At 58.3% G+C, this 20,609-nt stretch overlaps 1 protein-coding gene across 1 annotated transcript in view; it reads right to left on the reverse strand.

Moving 5' to 3' along the window:
- LOC142474711 (5-oxoprolinase-like) overlaps positions 1-20,609 on the reverse strand; it is a 174,291-nt gene that overhangs the window by 13,537 nt on the left and 140,145 nt on the right. The window contains exons 7-9 of the mRNA XM_075580899.1: positions 4,723-4,888; positions 3,698-3,836; positions 683-750 (exon numbers count right to left, since the gene is read on the reverse strand). Of these exons, the coding sequence (XP_075437014.1) occupies positions 683-750; positions 3,698-3,836; positions 4,723-4,888 (373 nt within the window). The remainder of the gene's footprint in view (positions 1-682; positions 751-3,697; positions 3,837-4,722; positions 4,889-20,609) is intronic.

Here is a 20,609-nt window from a genome sequence, read left to right on the forward strand (position 1 = left end):
AGAGAGAGAGGGGGGGGTGGCAGAGAGAGAGAGGGGGGGCAGAGAGGCAGAGAGAGAGACAGACAGAGAAAGAGATGCAGAAAGTGAGAAAGAGAGAGAGAGGCAGAGAGACAGAGAGAGAGACAGACAGAGAGAGAGGCAGAAAGTGAGAAAGAGAGAGAGAGGCAGAGAGAGAGAGCGAGCGGCAGAGAGAGAGAGAGAGAGAGAGAGAGAGAAACGGCAGAGAATGGCAGAGAGACAGAGTCAGAGAGAGCGTCAGAGAGAGCGTCAGAGAGAGCGTCAGAGAGAGAGTCAGAGAGTCAGAGAGAGAGTCAGAGAGAGCGGCAGAAAGAGAGAGCGGCAGAGAGATAGGGGCAGAGAGAGAGGCAAAGAGAGAGGCAGAGAGAGAGAAACGGCAGAGAGCGGCAGAGAGAGCGGCAGAGAGAGATAGAGCGGTAGAGAGAGAGAGCGGTCGAGAGAGAGAGAGGCAGAGAGAGAGAGCGGCAGAGAGAGGCAGAGAGAGCGGCAGAGAGAGAGAGAGAGGCAGAGAGAGAGAGGCAGAGAGACAGAGAGGCAGAGAGAGTGTCTGTGTCACCATGACATAGGAGTGACAGCGTGATGGGGACATTATTCCCTGGGTGTCACATTGTCCCCCTGAGGGGTAATTACTGATTGGCACGGTGTCACCGCGCTGTGTTATTACCCTTCCTGTAGCAGGCTGGGCCCGGGTGGGCTCCGGCAGACTCCGGCCCGACCACAAACAGACCTGACCTGCAATAGGAGAAAGTATTATTGTATTATTACTGTATTATTACACCGTGACAGAATACCTCGCCACTCGTGGGTGCCCAGGTGCCCTGCGGGGGACGCCACTTCCGGAGATCAGGCGACCCCTGGCTTAAGGTGTGACGGGGAGGGAAGGGGTTAATACCTGATTTGCTATGCATTACTGTGGTTGCCCTGTCCCAGACGTTTTTGTTCCCCATTTACAAGCCATTCCCTGGCTGCCATGTGAAAAGACAACATGCATTGCTCGCCATACCCTCTAACCGACACATGATGGCAGAATAGAAACCGCCATTTCAATGAGCTGTAGGTATTTTTATGACGAAGCTTCAAAGGGGTCTCAATGAGCTGTAGGTATTTTTATGACGGCGCCTCAAAAGGGGTCTCACAGATTTAGAGTCTCCCTGTCTAAAAGGGTGTCAGTTATGAAAAGACCCAGATACCCATAAGTTATACACGGCCGGCATTCCGAGGTATCACAGATGCCAGTCTAGTGACATTTATTGGTCAAAAATCAGACGGAGCGGCACCAAGTTATGGGTGTAGCCCAGGTATGCTAAGTGGCATGGGCGTCAACCTGACCCATGCGCCCTGCCCACCGGACAGCCCTTTTGACCGGTCTTATGAACTGTGTGTAACTCGCGCCAGAGACCCGGACGCGCCAGAGACACGGAAATGCATTGATATTCTTAATCAGCGCGCCTGCCCAGAATATATCGCTATGAACAAGGGGGCAGAATCCAGCTGCTCCGAGGGGCAGAAGAATTAGGGTCTTTTCTATAGGAGCCCACATCCGTGCGCTATATTCCCACAGAGCGGCCGCACTCAGACCGCCATGGGAGATTCGGACAGTCCCCAGATCAGGACGGCCTGGGCCATACGGAGGGAAATAGTGGACACCCCCGCTCTCCTGTTAGCAAAAATAGGGACGCACCAGGGTTAGTAACAACAAATAAAGGTGTGAAGTAATGTCCGCCAGAACTGCCGACGTTCTGCGCAGAGGAACCCCCCCTTACCGTGCCCTGTCCTTAATACTGCTGCAACAGAACTGGTCTAGGGCTGAGATAATGATAATGAGTAATGATAATCAGTATAACAATAAAACCCCTTACATGGATCGATACGTGAACTTCGTTAAAATATAAATCTTTAATAAACTCCATAAAATACCGTGGGGTATAACAAACACCTACACACATATAAACACGGACATGGGGGTGTCAGAAACACCCTAGAGGGACTGTCGTCTCTCTATAATATACCCTCCTTGGGGTTAGATAGAATCCCTACAGTAGAATAGCCCCTATAGTGATCAGACTGTTGGGGTATATGTTTGTGTGAGCTGCCGGTATATGCGCACCATGTCCCCTATATCCATGTAAGGGGATTATAGTAAGGGCCTGATACCCTCCTTTTGTGTAGAAGTTGCCCCCTTAGTATACTCTGGATTAATACCAAATTAAGGTTTTCATTCTAATAGATGGAGGTAAATGTTAGTATATGACTGGGACCTTATTGGATATAGGCTGTATAGGTTCTACCCCTACTGATCTACCAGTGATTAAACACGGTCATCCACTATTGGCAACAGTGTAGCGCTATTTATTGCTATGTTCCTTTGTAGGGAATGGCCGCAGTTCTAGCGGACATTACTTCACTCCTTTCTTCTTACAGCCTGGACCATACGTGGAACCCAGTCTACTCCTGGACCGTAAGTGAAACCCAGTCTACTCCTGGACCATAAGTGGAACCCAGTCTACTCCTGGACCGGAATTGAAACCCAGTCTACTCCTGGACCATAAGTGGAACCCAGTCTACTCCTGGACCATAAGTGGAACCCAGTCTACTTCTGGACCATAAGTGGAACCCAGTCTACTCCTGGACCATAAGTGGAACCCAGTCTACTCCTGGACCGTAAGTGAAACCCAGTCTACTCCTGGACCATAAGTGGAACCCAGTCTACTCCTGGACCGTAAGTGAAACCCAGTCTACTCCTGGACCATAAGTGGAACCCAGTCTACTCCTGGACCATAAGTGGAACCCAGTCTACTCCTGGACCATAAGTGGAACCCAGTCTACTCCTGGACCATAAGTGGAACCCAGTCTACTCCTGGACCATAAGTGGAACCCAGTCTACTCCTGGACCATAAGTGGAACCCAGTCTACTCCTGGACCGTAAGTGAAACCCAGTCTACTCCTGGACCATAAGTGGAACCCAGTCTACTCCTGGACCGTAAGTGAAACCCAGTCTACTCCTGGACCATAAGTGGAACCCAGTCTACTCCTGGACCGTAAGTGAAACCCAGTCTACTCCTGGACCGTAAGTGGAACCCAGTCTACTCCTGGACCATAAGTGGAACCCAGTCTACTCCTGGACCATAAGTGGAACCCAGTCTACTCCTGGACCATAAGTGGAACCCAGTCTACTCCTGGACCGTAAGTGAAACCCAGTCTACTCTTGGACCGTAAGTGGAACCCAGTCTACTCCTGGACCGTAAGTGAAACCCAGTCTACTCCTGGACCATAAGTGGAACCCAGTCTACTCCTGGACCATACGTGGAACCCAGTCTACGCCTGGACTGTAAGTGGAACCCAGTCTACTCCTGGACCATAAGTGGAACCCAGTCTACTCCTGGACCATACGTGGAACCAAGTCTACTCCTGGACCATACGTGGAACCCAGTCTACGCCTGGACCATAAGTGGAACCCAGTCTACGCCTGGACCATAAGTGGAAGCCAGTCTACGCCTGGACCGTAAATGGAGCCCAGTCTACGCCTGGATTTTAAGTGGAAGCCAGTCTACGCCTGGACCATAAGTGGAAGCCAGTCTACGCCTGGGCCTTAACCAAACTGGTGTGAGATTTCAGTATAGAGCATTTCCACCCTACAACCTTGGTCTCCATCTTCCTCTTAGACTGCCCACACACTGACCTGAAGAAGAGCATGGACCCCCCGCCTGCAGCCACCGTGTTCACATCCAGCTGGGGAGCTTGGATGCTGATTCCAGCTGTTGTGGCCTCAAACACGTGTTCATATTCTCCAGCGTATCTGCTGACATCTGTCGAAGTCCCTGTCAATAGGGGAGGGGGACAGAAGACTGATGTGATCTAAGGCACGAGAGGAGGGGACCCCCTCAGGGATATCTTTCCTATACATGCAGTATATGGGAGTGCACATTGCCCAGCTTTGCGTTACGGGAGAGAGGACTTCACCTTCAATCACCTGAAACTTGTGACCCAGAAGGTAAGGTCACACTGGACCGTGTCCGTTGTGGTGAGAACCTGTGTGTCCCTTATTGTGTTATTGAGAGATTGGATCCTATAGCCCGTAATGAGGAATGGGGGAAAGAATGCAGAATACAGCCAAGCAGAGGTTTGCAAAGGGAGTCGCAGGGTAAAGTCCCCGGCGGTGTCTTTTGCATAATAAACAATACATAGTGGTGATTAAGGATCTCAGGATCTCAGGATCTCGCAGGGACCGAAGCTGCTGATCCAGAACCGCTGCAGTTAGCTCTGCCAACACTAGATGGCAGCGTATGCCTTCATTCTGTATTCACAGGGGTATCGATTACTCATTTCTCTCAAATGAAAATATCACTTGTGATCACATTCACGCCTCAGAAACGCCTCAGACACGCCACAGACACGCCTCAGACACGCCACAGACACGCCACAGACACGCCACAGACACGCCTCAGACACGCCTCAGACACGCCACAGACACGCCTCAGACACGCCTCAGACACGCCACATTCACACCTCAGACACGCCACATTCACGCCTCAGACACGCCTCAGACACGCCACAGACACGCCACAGACACGCCTCAGACACGCCTCAGACACGCCTGCAGCTAGCGTTGGGCGAAGCCGCCCAATCCCCTCTCCCGGGTCTTCCTCCCCAAATCCGTCCCGCGGTGTGAGGTCCGCACACGGTTCGGTCCCCGGCCTCTCTCACCTCCCATGTCGAATCCGATGACCGGCTGGCGATCGTCAGGACTGTACGTGGTGATGGCGTATCCGACCACGCCCCCCGCGGGCCCCGAGAGGATCGCACGGGACCCGCTGAAACGGTCCATGGGGGTCAGCCCTCCGTCCGAGCGCATGAACAGGACCTGCAGATCCTGAGGAGGGGAAAAGGCCGGGGTCACTGCTCACCCTAACGTGGGGGAGGGGGAGGTGGGGGGGCAGGTTTAATGGGCCAGTGGTCATTATATAATCTCCCGAGACTGGTGGTGAAAGGCATTATGGGGCCGACTTCCAGTCTGTCCCTCCAGTGGGTCTCAATGGCTCAAGGCGACTAAAGGAATCTACATCACTGTGGCATGAGTGGGAGGCAGAGACTCCGTGGGGACACACGTCTCTCCTGTCTGTGTCACTGTGGCATGAGTGGGAGGCAGAGACTCCGTGGGGACACACGTCTCTCCTGTCTGTGTCACTGTGTCCCCCTGTGGTGGGAGGCAGAGACTCTGTGGGGACACACGTCTCCTGTCTGTGTCACTGTGTCCCCCTGTGGTGGGAGGCAGAGACTCCGTGGGGACACACGTCTCTCCTGTCTGTGTCAGTGTCCTCCTGTGGTGGGAGGCAGAGACTCCGTGGGGACACACGTCTCTCCTGTCTGTGTCACTGTGTCCCCCCGTGGTGGGAGGCAGAGACTCCGTGGGGACACACGTCTCTCCTGTCTGTGTCACTGTGTTCCCCTGTGTGGGGAAGCAGAGACTCCGTGGGGACACACGTCTCCTGTCTGTGTCACTGTGTTCCCCTGTGGTGGGAAGCAGAGACTCCGTGGGGACACACGTCTCCTGTCTGTGTCACTGTGTCCCCCTGTGGTGGGAGGCAGAGACTCCGTGGGGACACACGTCTCTCCTGTCTGTGTCACTGTGTCCCCCTGTGGTGGGAGGCATAGACTCCGTGGGGACATACGTCTCTCCTGTCTGTGTCACTGTGTCCCCCTGTGGTGGGAAGCAGAGACTCCGTGGGGACACACGTCTCCTGTCTGTGTCACTGTGTTCCCCTGTGGTGGGAAGCAGAGACTCCGTGGGGACACACGTCTCCTGTCTGTGTCACTGTGTCCCCCTGTGGTGGGAGGCAGAGACTCCGTGGGGACACACGTCTCTCCTGTCTGCGTCACTGTGTCCCCCTGTGGTGGGAGGCAGAGACTCCGTGGGGACACACGTCTCTCCTGTCTGTGTCACTGTGTCCCCCTGTGGTGGGAAGCAGAGACTCCGTGGGGACACACGTCTCCTGTCTGTGTCACTGTGTCCCCCTGTGGTGGGAGGCAGAGACTCCGTGGGGACATACGTCTCTCCTGTCTGTGTCACTGTGTCCCCCTGTGGTGGGAGGCAGAGACTCCGTGGGGACATATGTCTCTCCTGTCTGTGTCACTGTGTCCCCCTGTGGTGGGATGCAGAGACTCCGTGGGGACACACGTCTCTCCTGTCTGTGTCACTGTGTCCCCCTGTGGTGGGAGGCAGAGACTCCGTGGGGACACACGTCTCTCCTGTCTGTGTCACTGTGTCCCCCGGTGGTGGGAGGCAGAGACTCCGTGGGGACATACGTCTCTCCTGTCTGTGTCACTGTGTCCCCCTGTGGTGGGAGGCAGAGACTCCGTGGGGACATACGTCTCTCCTGTCTGTGTCACTGTGTCCCCCTGTGGTGGGAGGCAGAGACTCCGTGGGGACATACGTCTCCTGTCTGTGTCACTGTGTCCCCCTGTGGTGGGAGGCAGAGACTCCGTGGGGACACACGTCTCTCCTGTCTGTGTCACTGTGTCCCCCTGTGGTGGGAGGCAGAGACTCAGTGGGGACATACGTCTCTCCTGTCTGTGTCACTGTGTCCCCTTGTGGTGGGAGGCAGAGACTCCGTGGGGACACACGTCTCCTGTCTGTGTCACTGTGTCCCCCTGTGGTGGGAGGCAGAGACTCCGTGGGGACATACGTCTCTCCTGTCTGTGTCACTGTGTCCCCCTGTGGTGGGAGGCAGAGACTCCGTGGGGACATACGTCTCTCCTGTCTGTGTCACTGTGTCCCCCTGTGGTGGGAGACAGAGACTCCGTGGGGACACACGTCTCTCCTGTCTGTGTCACTGTGTCCCCCTGTGGTGGGAGGCAGAGACTCCGTGGGGACACACGTCTCTCCTGTCTGTGTCAGTGTCCTCCTGTGGTGGGAGGCAGAGACTCCGTGGGGACATACGTCTCTCCTGTCTGTGTCACTGTGTCCCCCTGTGGTGGGAGGCAGAGACTCCGTGGGGACATACGTCTCTCCTGTCTGTGTCACTGTGTCCCCCTGTGGTGGGAGGCAGAGACTCCGTGGGGACATACGTCTCCTGTCTGTGTCACTGTGTCCCCCTGTGGTGGGAGGCAGAGACTCCGTGGGGACATACGTCTCTCCTGTCTGTGTCACTGTGTCCCCCTGTGGTGGGAGGTAGAGACTCCGTGGGGACATACGTCTCTCCTGTCTGTGTCACTGTGTCCCCCTGTGGTGGGAAGCAGAGACTTCGTGGGGACATACGTCTCCCTGTCTGTGTCACTGTGTCCCCCTGTAGTGGGAGGCAGAGACTCCGTGGGGACATACGTCTCCCTGTCTGTGTCACTGTGTCCCCCTGTAGTGGGAGGCAGAGACTCCGTGGGGACATACGTCTCTCCTGTCTGTGTCACTGTGTCCCCCTGTGGTGGGAGGCAGAGACTCCGTGGGGACATACGTCTCTCCTGTCTGTGTCACTGTGTCCCCCTGTGGTGGGAGGCAGAGACTCCGTGGGGACATACGTCTCCCTTTCTGTGTCACTGTGTCCCCCTGTGGTGGGAGGCAGAGACTCCGTGGGGACACACGTCTCTCCTGTCTGTGTCACTGTGTCCCCCTGTGGTGGGAGGTAGAGACTCCGTGGGGACATACGTCTCCTGTCTGTGTCACTGTGTCCCCTGTGGTGGGAGGCAGAGACTCTGTGGGGACACACGTCTCTCCTGTCTGTGTCACTGTGTCCCCCTGTGGTGGGAGGCAGAGACTCCGTGGGGACATAAGTCTCTCCTGTCTGTGTCACTGTGTCCCCCTGTGGTGGGAGGCAGAGACTCCGTGGGGACACACATCTCTCCTGTCTGTGTCACTGTGTCCCCCTGTGGTGGGAGGTAGAGACTCCGTGGGGACATACTTCTCTCCTGTCTGTGTCACTGTGTCCCCCTGTGGTGGGAGGTAGAGACTCCGTGGGGACACACGTCTCTCCTGTCTGTGTCACTGTGTCCCCCTGTGGTGGGAGGCAGAGACTCCGTGGGGACACACGTCTCCTGTCTGTGTCACTGTGTCCCTCTGTGGTGGGAGGCAGAGACTCCGTGGGGACATACGTCTCCTGTCTGTGTCACTGTGTCCCCCTGTGGTGGGAGGCAGAGACTCCGTGGGGACACACGTCTCTCCTGTCTGTGTCACTGTGTCCCCCTGTGGTGGGAGGTAGAGACTCCGTGGGGACATACGTCTCCTGTCTGTGTCACTGTGTCCCCTGTGGTGGGAGGCAGAGACTCTGTGGGGACACACGTCTCTCCTGTCTGTGTCACTGTGTCCCCCTGTGGTGGGAGGCAGAGACTCTGTGGGGACATAAGTCTCTCCTGTCTGTGTCACTGTGTCCCCCTGTGGTGGGAGGCAGAGACTCCGTGGGGACACACATCTCTCCTGTCTGTGTCACTGTGTCCCCCTGTGGTGGGAGGTAGAGACTCCGTGGGGACATACTTCTCTCCTGTCTGTGTCACTGTGTCCCCCTGTGGTGGGAGGTAGAGACTCCGTGGGGACACACGTCTCTCCTGTCTGTGTCACTGTGTCCCCCTGTGGTGGGAGGCAGAGACTCCGTGGGGACACACGTCTCCTGTCTGTGTCACTGTGTCCCTCTGTGGTGGGAGGCAGAGACTCCGTGGGGACATACGTCTCCTGTCTGTGTCACTGTGTCCCCCTGTGGTGGGAGGCAGAGACTCCGTGGGGACACACGTCTCCTGTCTGTGTCACTGTGTCCCCCTGTGGTGGGAGGCAGAGACTCCGTGGGGACACACGTCTCTCCTGTCTGTGTCACTGTGTCCCCCTGTGGTGGGAGGCAGAGACTCCGTGGGGACATACGTCTCTCCTGTCTGTGTCACTGTGTCCCCCTGTGGTGGGAGGCAGAGACTCCGTGGGGACATACGTCTCCTGTCTGTGTCACTGTGTCCCCCTGTGGTGGGAGGCAGAGACTCCGTGGGGACACACGTCTCTCCTGTCTGTGTCACTGTGTCCCCCTGTGGTGGGAGGCAGAGACTCCGTGGGGACATACGTCTCTCCTGTCTGTGTCACTGTGTCCCCCTGTGGTGGGAGGCAGAGACTCCGTGGGGACATACGTCTCTCCTGTCTGTGTCACTGTGTCCCCCTGTGGTGGGAGGTAGAGACTCCGTGGGGACATACGTCTCTCCTGTCTGTGTCACTGTGTCCCCCTGTGGTGGGAAGCAGAGACTCCGTGGGGACACACGTCTCTCCTGTCTGTGTCACTGTGTCCCCCTGTGGTGGGAGGCAGAGACTCCGTGGGGACATACGTCTCTCCTGTCTGTGTCACTGTGTCCCCCTGTGGTGGGAAGCAGAGACTCCGTGGGGACATACGTCTCTCCTGTCTGTGTCACTGTGTCCCCCTGTGGTGGGAGGCAGAGACTCTGTGGGGACATACGTCTCCTGTCTGTGTCACTGTGTCCCCCTGTGGTGGGAGGCAGAGACTCCGTGGGGACATACGTCTCTCCTGTCTGTGTCACTGTGTCCCCCTGTGGTGGGAGGCAGAGACTCCGTGGGGACACACGTCTCTCCTGTCTGTGTCACTGTGTCCCCTTGTGGTGGGAGGCAGAGACTCCGTGGGGACATACGTCTCTCCTGTCTGTGTCACTGTGTCCCCCTGTGGTGGGAGGCAGAGACTCCGTGGGGACATACGTCTCTTGTCTGTGTCACTGTGTCCCCCTGTGGTGGGAGGCAGAGACTCCGTGGGGACATACGTCTCTCCTGTCTGTGTCACTGTGTCCCCCTGTGGTGGGAGGAAGAGACTCCGTGGGGACACACGTCTCTCCTGTCTGTGTCACTGTGTCCCCCTGTGGTGGGAGGCAGAGACTCCGTGGGGACACACGTCTCTCCTGTCTGTGCCACTGTGTCCCCCTGTGGTGGGAGGCAGAGACTCCGTGGGGACATACGTCTCCTGTCTGTGTCACTGTGTCCCCCTGTGGTGGGAGGCAGAGACTCCGTGGGGACACACGTCTCTCCTGTCTGTGTCACTGTGTCCCCCTGTGGTGGGAGGCAGAGACTCTGTGGGGACATACGTCTCTCCTGTCTGTGTCACTGTGTCCCCCTGTGGTGGGAGGCAGAGACTCCGTGGGGACATACGTCTCTCCTGTCTGTGTCACTGTGTCCCCCTGTGGTGGGAGGCAGAGACTCTGTGGGGACATACGTCTCCTGTCTGTGTCACTGTGTCCCCCTGTGGTGGGAGGCAGAGACTCCGTGGGGACACACGTCTCTCCTGTCTGTGTCACTGTGTCCCCCTGTGGTGGGAGGCAGAGACTCCGTGGGGACACACGTCTCTCCTGTCTGTGTCACTGTGTCCCCCTGTGGTGGGAGGCAGAGACTCCGTGGGGACATACGTCTCCTGTCTGTGTCACTGTGTCCCCCTGTGGTGGGAGGCAGAGACTCCGTGGGGACATACGTCTCCTGTCTGTGTCACTGTGTCCCCCTGTGGTGGGAGGCAGAGACTCCGTGGGGACATACGTCTCTCCTGTCTGTGTCACTGTGTCCCCCTGTGGTGGAAGACAGAGACTCCGTGGGGACACACGTCTCTCCTGTCTGTGTCACTGTGTCCCCCTGTGGTGGGAGGCAGAGACTCCGTGGGGACACACGTCTCTCCTGTCTGTGTCACTGTGTCCCCCTGTGGTGGGAGGAAGAGACTCCGTGGGGACACACGTCTCTCCTGTCTGTGTCACTGAGTTCCCCTGTGGTGGGAGGCAGAGACTCCGTGGGGACACACGTCTCTCCTGTCTGTGTCACTGTGTCCCCCTGTGGTGGGAGGAAGAGACTCCGTGGGGACACACGTCTCCTGTCTGTGTCACTGTGTCCCCCTGTGGTGGGAGGCAGAGACTCCGTGGGGACATACGTCTCTCCTGTCTGTGTCACTGGGTCCCCCTGTGGTGGGAGGCAGAGACTCCGTGGGGACATACGTCTCTCCTGTCTGTGTCACTGTGTCCCCCTGTGGTGGGAGGCAGAGACTCCGTGGGGACATACGTCTCTCCTGTCTGTGTCACTGTGTCCCCCTGTGGTGGGAGGCAGAGACTCCGTGGGGACATACGTCTCCTGTCTGTGTCACTGTGTCTCCCTGTGGTGGGAGGCAGAGACTCCGTGGGGACACACGTCTCTCCTGTCTGTGTCACTGTGTCCCCCTGTGGTGGGAGGCAGAGACTCCGTGGGGACACACGTCTCTCCTGTCTGTGTCACTGTGTCCCCCTGTGGTGGGAGGCAGAGACTCCGTGGGGACACACGTCTCTCCTGTCTGTGTCACTGTGTCCCCCTGTGGTGGGAGGCAGAGACTCCGTGGGGACACACGTCTCCTGTCTGTGTCACTGTGTCCCCCTGTGGTGGGAGGCAGAGACTCCGTGGGGACATACGTCTCCTGTCTGTGTCACTGTGTCCCCCTGTGGTGGGAGGCAGAGACTCCGTGGGGACACACGTCTCTCCTGTCTGTGTCACTGTGTCCCCCTGTGGTGGGAGGCAGAGACTCCGTGGGGACACACGTCTCCTGTCTGTGTCACTGTGTCCCCCTGTGGTGGGAGGCAGAGACTCGGTGGGGACATACGTCTCTCCTGTCTGTGTCACTGTGTCCCCCTGTGGTGGGAAGCAGAGACTCCGTGGGGACACACGTCTCTCCTGTCTGTGTCAGTGTCCTCCTGTGGTGGGAGGCAGAGACTCCGTGGGGACATACGTCTCTCCTGTCTGTGTCACTGTGTCCCCCTGTGGTGGGAGGCAGAGACTCCGTGGGGACATACGTCTCTCCTGTCTGTGTCACTGTGTCCCCCTGTGGTGGGAGGCAGAGACTCCGTGGGGACATACGTCTCCTGTCTGTGTCACTGTGTCCCCCTGTGGTGGGAGGCAGAGACTCCGTGGGGACATACGTCTCTCCTGTCTGTGTCACTGTGTCCCCCTGTGGTGGGAGGTAGAGACTCCGTGGGGACATACGTCTCTCCTGTCTGTGTCACTGTGTCCCCCTGTGGTGGGAAGCAGAGACTTCGTGGGGACATACGTCTCCCTGTCTGTGTCACTGTGTCCCCCTGTAGTGGGAGGCAGAGACTCCGTGGGGACATACGTCTCCCTGTCTGTGTCACTGTGTCCCCCTGTAGTGGGAGGCAGAGACTCCGTGGGGACATACGTCTCTCCTGTCTGTGTCACTGTGTCCCCCTGTGGTGGGAGGCAGAGACTCCGTGGGGACATACGTCTCTCCTGTCTGTGTCACTGTGTCCCCCTGTGGTGGGAGGCAGAGACTCCGTGGGGACATACGTCTCCCTTTCTGTGTCACTGTGTCCCCCTGTGGTGGGAGGCAGAGACTCCGTGGGGACACACGTCTCTCCTGTCTGTGTCACTGTGTCCCCCTGTGGTGGGAGGTAGAGACTCCGTGGGGACATACGTCTCCTGTCTGTGTCACTGTGTCCCCTGTGGTGGGAGGCAGAGACTCTGTGGGGACACACGTCTCTCCTGTCTGTGTCACTGTGTCCCCCTGTGGTGGGAGGCAGAGACTCCGTGGGGACATAAGTCTCTCCTGTCTGTGTCACTGTGTCCCCCTGTGGTGGGAGGCAGAGACTCCGTGGGGACACACATCTCTCCTGTCTGTGTCACTGTGTCCCCCTGTGGTGGGAGGTAGAGACTCCGTGGGGACATACTTCTCTCCTGTCTGTGTCACTGTGTCCCCCTGTGGTGGGAGGTAGAGACTCCGTGGGGACACACGTCTCTCCTGTCTGTGTCACTGTGTCCCCCTGTGGTGGGAGGCAGAGACTCCGTGGGGACACACGTCTCCTGTCTGTGTCACTGTGTCCCCCTGTGGTGGGAGGTAGAGACTCCGTGGGGACATACGTCTCCTGTCTGTGTCACTGTGTCCCCTGTGGTGGGAGGCAGAGACTCTGTGGGGACACACGTCTCTCCTGTCTGTGTCACTGTGTCCCCCTGTGGTGGGAGGCAGAGACTCTGTGGGGACATAAGTCTCTCCTGTCTGTGTCACTGTGTCCCCCTGTGGTGGGAGGCAGAGACTCCGTGGGGACACACATCTCTCCTGTCTGTGTCACTGTGTCCCCCTGTGGTGGGAGGTAGAGACTCCGTGGGGACATACTTCTCTCCTGTCTGTGTCACTGTGTCCCCCTGTGGTGGGAGGTAGAGACTCCGTGGGGACACACGTCTCTCCTGTCTGTGTCACTGTGTCCCCCTGTGGTGGGAGGCAGAGACTCCGTGGGGACACACGTCTCCTGTCTGTGTCACTGTGTCCCTCTGTGGTGGGAGGCAGAGACTCCGTGGGGACATACGTCTCCTGTCTGTGTCACTGTGTCCCCCTGTGGTGGGAGGCAGAGACTCCGTGGGGACACACGTCTCCTGTCTGTGTCACTGTGTCCCCCTGTGGTGGGAGGCAGAGACTCCGTGGGGACACACGTCTCTCCTGTCTGTGTCACTGTGTCCCCCTGTGGTGGGAGGCAGAGACTCCGTGGGGACATACGTCTCTCCTGTCTGTGTCACTGTGTCCCCCTGTGGTGGGAGGCAGAGACTCCGTGGGGACATACGTCTCCTGTCTGTGTCACTGTGTCCCCCTGTGGTGGGAGGCAGAGACTCCGTGGGGACACACGTCTCTCCTGTCTGTGTCACTGTGTCCCCCTGTGGTGGGAGGCAGAGACTCCGTGGGGACATACGTCTCTCCTGTCTGTGTCACTGTGTCCCCCTGTGGTGGGAGGCAGAGACTCCGTGGGGACATACGTCTCTCCTGTCTGTGTCACTGTGTCCCCCTGTGGTGGGAGGTAGAGACTCCGTGGGGACATACGTCTCTCCTGTCTGTGTCACTGTGTCCCCCTGTGGTGGGAAGCAGAGACTCCGTGGGGACACACGTCTCTCCTGTCTGTGTCACTGTGTCCCCCTGTGGTGGGAGGCAGAGACTCCGTGGGGACATACGTCTCTCCTGTCTGTGTCACTGTGTCCCCCTGTGGTGGGAAGCAGAGACTCCGTGGGGACATACGTCTCTCCTGTCTGTGTCACTGTGTCCCCCTGTGGTGGGAGGCAGAGACTCTGTGGGGACATACGTCTCCTGTCTGTGTCACTGTGTCCCCCTGTGGTGGGAGGCAGAGACTCCGTGGGGACATACGTCTCTCCTGTCTGTGTCACTGTGTCCCCCTGTGGTGGGAGGCAGAGACTCCGTGGGGACACACGTCTCTCCTGTCTGTGTCACTGTGTCCCCTTGTGGTGGGAGGCAGAGACTCCGTGGGGACATACGTCTCTCCTGTCTGTGTCACTGTGTCCCCCTGTGGTGGGAGGCAGAGACTCCGTGGGGACATACGTCTCTTGTCTGTGTCACTGTGTCCCCCTGTGGTGGGAGGCAGAGACTCCGTGGGGACATACGTCTCTCCTGTCTGTGTCACTGTGTCCCCCTGTGGTGGGAGGAAGAGACTCCGTGGGGACACACGTCTCTCCTGTCTGTGTCACTGTGTCCCCCTGTGGTGGGAGGCAGAGACTCCGTGGGGACACACGTCTCTCCTGTCTGTGCCACTGTGTCCCCCTGTGGTGGGAGGCAGAGACTCCGTGGGGACATACGTCTCCTGTCTGTGTCACTGTGTCCCCCTGTGGTGGGAGGCAGAGACTCCGTGGGGACACACGTCTCTCCTGTCTGTGTCACTGTGTCCCCCTGTGGTGGGAGGCAGAGACTCTGTGGGGACATACGTCTCTCCTGTCTGTGTCACTGTGTCCCCCTGTGGTGGGAGGCAGAGACTCCGTGGGGACATACGTCTCTCCTGTCTGTGTCACTGTGTCCCCCTGTGGTGGGAGGCAGAGACTCTGTGGGGACATACGTCTCCTGTCTGTGTCACTGTGTCCCCCTGTGGTGGGAGGCAGAGACTCCGTGGGGACACACGTCTCTCCTGTCTGTGTCACTGTGTCCCCCTGTGGTGGGAGGCAGAGACTCCGTGGGGACACACGTCTCTCCTGTCTGTGTCACTGTGTCCCCCTGTGGTGGGAGGCAGAGACTCCGTGGGGACATACGTCTCCTGTCTGTGTCACTGTGTCCCCCTGTGGTGGGAGGCAGAGACTCCGTGGGGACATACGTCTCCTGTCTGTGTCACTGTGTCCCCCTGTGGTGGGAGGCAGAGACTCCGTGGGGACATACGTCTCTCCTGTCTGTGTCACTGTGTCCCCCTGTGGTGGAAGACAGAGACTCCGTGGGGACACACGTCTCTCCTGTCTGTGTCACTGTGTCCCCCTGTGGTGGGAGGCAGAGACTCCGTGGGGACACACGTCTCTCCTGTCTGTGTCACTGTGTCCCCCTGTGGTGGGAGGAAGAGACTCCGTGGGGACACACGTCTCTCCTGTCTGTGTCACTGAGTTCCCCTGTGGTGGGAGGCAGAGACTCCGTGGGGACACACGTCTCTCCTGTCTGTGTCACTGTGTCCCCCTGTGGTGGGAGGAAGAGACTCCGTGGGGACACACGTCTCCTGTCTGTGTCACTGTGTCCCCCTGTGGTGGGAGGCAGAGACTCCGTGGGGACATACGTCTCTCCTGTCTGTGTCACTGGGTCCCCCTGTGGTGGGAGGCAGAGACTCCGTGGGGACATACGTCTCTCCTGTCTGTGTCACTGTGTCCCCCTGTGGTGGGAGGCAGAGACTCCGTGGGGACATACGTCTCTCCTGTCTGTGTCACTGTGTCCCCCTGTGGTGGGAGGCAGAGACTCCGTGGGGACATACGTCTCCTGTCTGTGTCACTGTGTCTCCCTGTGGTGGGAGGCAGAGACTCCGTGGGGACACACGTCTCTCCTGTCTGTGTCACTGTGTCCCCCTGTGGTGGGAGGCAGAGACTCCGTGGGGACACACGTCTCTCCTGTCTGTGTCACTGTGTCCCCCTGTGGTGGGAGGCAGAGACTCCGTGGGGACACACGTCTCTCCTGTCTGTGTCACTGTGTCCCCCTGTGGTGGGAGGCAGAGACTCCGTGGGGACACACGTCTCCTGTCTGTGTCACTGTGTCCCCCTGTGGTGGGAGGCAGAGACTCCGTGGGGACATACGTCTCCTGTCTGTGTCACTGTGTCCCCCTGTGGTGGGAGGCAGAGACTCCGTGGGGACACACGTCTCTCCTGTCTGTGTCACTGTGTCCCCCTGTGGTGGGAGGCAGAGACTCCGTGGGGACACACGTCTCCTGTCTGTGTCACTGTGTCCCCCTGTGGTGGGAGGCAGAGACTCGGTGGGGACATACGTCTCTCCTGTCTGTGTCACTGTGTCCCCCTGTGGTGGGAGGCAGAGACTCCGTGGGGACACACGTCTCTCCTGTCTGTGTCACTGTGACCCCCTGTGGTGGGAGGCAGAGACTCCGTGGGGACATACGTCTCCCTGTCTGTGTCACTGTGTCCCCCTGTGGTGGGAGGTAGAGACTCCGTGGGGACACACGTCTCTCCTGTCTGTGTCACTGTGACCCCCTGTGGTGGGAGGCAGAGACTCCGTGGGGACATACGTCTCCCTGTCTGTGTCACTGTGTCCCCCTGTGGTGGGAGGTAGAGACTCCGTGGGGACACACGTCTCTCCTGTCACTGGGAGGGTCACACAGGATATACCTTATATCTATGCCCCTGTCACTGGGAGGGTCACACGGGATATCCCTTATCTCTGTGCCCTGTCACTGGGAGGGTCACACGGGATATCCCTTATCTCTGTGCTCTGTCACTGGGAGGTCACACGGGATATCCCTTATCTCTGTGCCCTGTCACTGGGAGGGTCACACGGGATATCCCTTATCTCTGTGCCCCGTCACTGGGAGGGACACACGGGATATCCCTTATCTCTGTGCCCCGTCACTGGGAGGGACACACGGGATATCCCTTATCTCTGTGCCCCGTCACTGGGAGGGTCACACGGGATATCCCTTATCTCTGTGCCCCGTCACTGGGAGGGACACACGGGATATCCCTTATCTCTGTGCCCCGTCACTGGGAGGGACACACGGGATATCCCTTATCTCTGTGCCCCGTCACTGGGAGGGACACACGGGATATCCCTTATCTCTGTGCCCCGTCACTGGGAGGGACACACGGGATATCCCTTATCTCTGTGCCCCGTCACTGGGAGGGACACACGGGATATCCCTTATCTCTGTGCCCCGTCACTGGGAGGGACACAAGGGATATCCCTTATCTCTGTGCCCCGTCACTGGGAGGGACACACGGGATATCCCTTATCTCTGTGCCCCGTCACTGGGAGGGTCACACGGGATATCCCTTATCTCTGTGCCCTGTCACTGGGAGGGACACACGGGATATCCCTTATCTCTGTGCCCCGTCACTGGGAGGGACACACGGGATATCCCTTATCTCTGTGCCCTGTCACTGGGAGGGACACACGGGATATCCCTTATCTCTGTGCCCTGTCACTGGGAGGGACACACGGGATATCCCTTATCTCTGTGCCCTGTCACTGGGAGGGACACACGGGATATCCCTTATCTCTGTGCCCTGTCACTGGGAGGGACACACGGGATATCCCTTATCTCTGTGCCCTGTCACTGGGAGGGACACATCGGGATATCCCTTATCTCTGTGCCCCGTCACTGGGAGGGACACACGGGATATCCCTTATCTCTGTGCCCTTCACTGGAGGGACACACGGGATATCCCTTATCTCTGTGCCCCTGTCACTGGGAGGGACACACGGGATATCCCTTATCTCTGTGCCCTGTCACTGGGGAGGGACACACGGGATATCCCTTATCTCTGTGCCCCGTCACTGGGAGGGTCACACGGGATATCCCTTATCTCTGTGCCCTGTCACTGGGAGGGACACACGGGATATCCCTTATCTCTGTGCCCCGTCACTGGGGAGGGACACACGGGATATCCCTTATCTCTGTGCCCTGTCACTGGGAGGGGTCACACGGGATATCCCTTATCTCTGTGCCCTGTCACTGGGAGGGACACACGGGATATCCTTATCTCTGTGCCCCGTCACTGGGAGGGACACACGGGATATCCCTTATCTCTGTGCCCCGTCACTGGGAGGGACACACGGGATATCCCTTATCTCTGTGCCCTGTCACTGGGAGGGTCACACGGGATATCCCTTATCTCTGTGCCCTGTCACTGGGAGGGACACACGGGATATCCCTTATCTCTGTGCCCCGTCACTGGGAGGGACACACGGGATATCCCTTATCTCTGTGCCCCGTCACTGGGAGGGTCACACGGGATATCCCTTATCTCTGTGCCCTGTCACTGGGAGGGACACACGGGATATCCCTTATCTCTGTGCCCTGTCACTGGGAGGGACACACGGGATATCCCTTATCTCTGTGCCCTGTCACTGGAGGGACACACGGGATATCCCTTATCTCTGTGCCCCGTCACTGGGAGGGTCACACGGGATATCCCTTATCTCTGTGCCCTGTCACTGGGAGGGACACACGGGATATCCCTTATCTCTGTGCCCGTCACTGGGAGGGACACACGGGATATCCCTTATCTCTGTGCCCTGTCACTGGGAGGGTCACACGGGATATCCCTTATCTCTGTGCCCTGTCACTGGGAGGGACACACGGGATATCCCTTATCTCTGTGCCCCTGTCACTGGGAGGGACACACGGGATATCCCTTATCTCTGTGCCCTGTCACTGGGAGGGACACACGGATATCCCTTATCTCTGTGCCCCGCACTGAGGGTCCACACGGGATATCCCTTATCTCTGTGTCCCGTCACTGGGAGGGACTCACGGGATATCCCTTATCTCTGTGCCCCCTGTCACTGGGAGGGACCACGGGTTCGATCCCATATCTCTGTGCCCCTGTCACTGGGAGGGACCCACGGGATATCCCCTTATCTCTGTGCCCCGTCACTGGGAGGGACACACGGGATATCCCTTATCTCTGTGCCCTGTCACTGGGAGGGACACACGGGATATCCCTTATCTCTGTGCCCCGTCACTGGGAGGGACACACGGGATATCCCTTATCTCTGTGCCCTGTCACTGGGAGGGACACACGGGATATCCCTTATCTCTGTGCCCTGTCACTGGGAGGGACACACGGGATATCCCTTATCTCTGTGCCCCGTCACTGGGAGGGGACACACGGGATATCCCTTATCTCTGTGCCCTGTCACTGGGAGGGACACACGGGATATCCCTTGATCTCTGTGCCCCCGTCACTGGGAGGGACACACGGGATATCCCTTATCTCTGTGCCCCGTCACTGGGAGGGTCACACGGGATATCCCTTATCTCTGTGCCCCGTCACTGGGAGGGTCACACGGGATATCCCTTATCTCTGTGCCCTGTCACTGGGAGGGACACACGGGATATCCCTTATCTCTGTGCCCCGTCACTGGGAGGGACACACGGGATATCCCTTATCTCTGTGCCCCGTCACTGGGAGGGTCACACGGGATATCCCTTATCTCTGTGCCCCGTCACTGGGAGGGTCACACGGGATATCCCTTATCTCTGTGCCCTGTCACTGGGAGGGACACACGGGATATCCCTTATCTCTGTGCCCCGTCACTGGGAGGGACACACGGGATATCCCTTATCTCTGTGCCCCTGTCACTGGGAGGGACACACGGGATATCCCTTATCTCTGTGCCCCGTCACTGGGAGGGACACACGGGATATCCCTTATCTCTGTGCCCTGTCACTGGGAGGGACACACGGGATATCCCTTATCTCTGTGCCCTGTCACTGGGAGGGACACACGGGATATCCCTTATCTCTGTGCCCTGTCACTGGGAGGGTCACACGGGATATCCCTTATCTCTGTGCCCTGTCACTGGGAGGGACACACGGGATATCCCTTATCTCTGTGCCCCGTCACTGGGAGGGACACACGGGATATCCCTTATCTCTGTGCCCTGTCACTGGAGGGACACACGGGATATCCCTTATCTCTGTGCCCTGTCACTGGGAGGGACACACGGGATATCCCTTATCTCTGTGCCCTGTCACTGGGAGGGACACACGGGATATCCCTTATCTCTGTGCCCCGTCACTGGGAGGGACACACGGGATATCCCTTATCTCTGTGCCCCGTCACTGGGAGGGACACACGGGATATCCCTTATCTCTGTGCCCTGTCACTGGGAGGGTCACACGGGATATCCCTTATCTCTGTGCCCTGTCACTGGGAGGGACACACGGGATATCCCTTATCTCTGTGCCCCTGTCACTGGGAGGGACACACGGGATATCCCTTATCTCTGTGCCCTGTCACGGGGGGGACACACGGGATATCCCTTATCTCTGTGCCCCGTCACTGGGAGGGTCACACGGGATATCCCTTATCTCTGTGCTCTGTCACTGGGAGGGACACACGGGATATCCCCTTATCTCTGTGCCCTGTCACTGGGAGGGACACACGGGATATCCCTTATCTCTGTGCCCCGTCACTGGGAGGGACACACGGGATATCCCTTATCTCTGTGCCCTGTCACTGGGAGGGACACACGGGATATCCCTTATCTCTGTGCCCTGTCACTGGGAGGGACACACGGGATATCCCTTATCTCTGTGCCCCTGTCACTGGGAGGGACACACGGGATATCCCTTATCTCTGTGCCCCGTCACTGGGAGGGACACACGGGATATCCCTTATCTCTGTGCCCTGTCACTGGGAGGGACAC

This window comes from Ascaphus truei, chromosome 2 (assembly GCF_040206685.1).
Source record: "Ascaphus truei isolate aAscTru1 chromosome 2, aAscTru1.hap1, whole genome shotgun sequence".
Classification (NCBI taxonomy): Eukaryota; Metazoa; Chordata; class Amphibia; order Anura; family Ascaphidae; genus Ascaphus; species Ascaphus truei.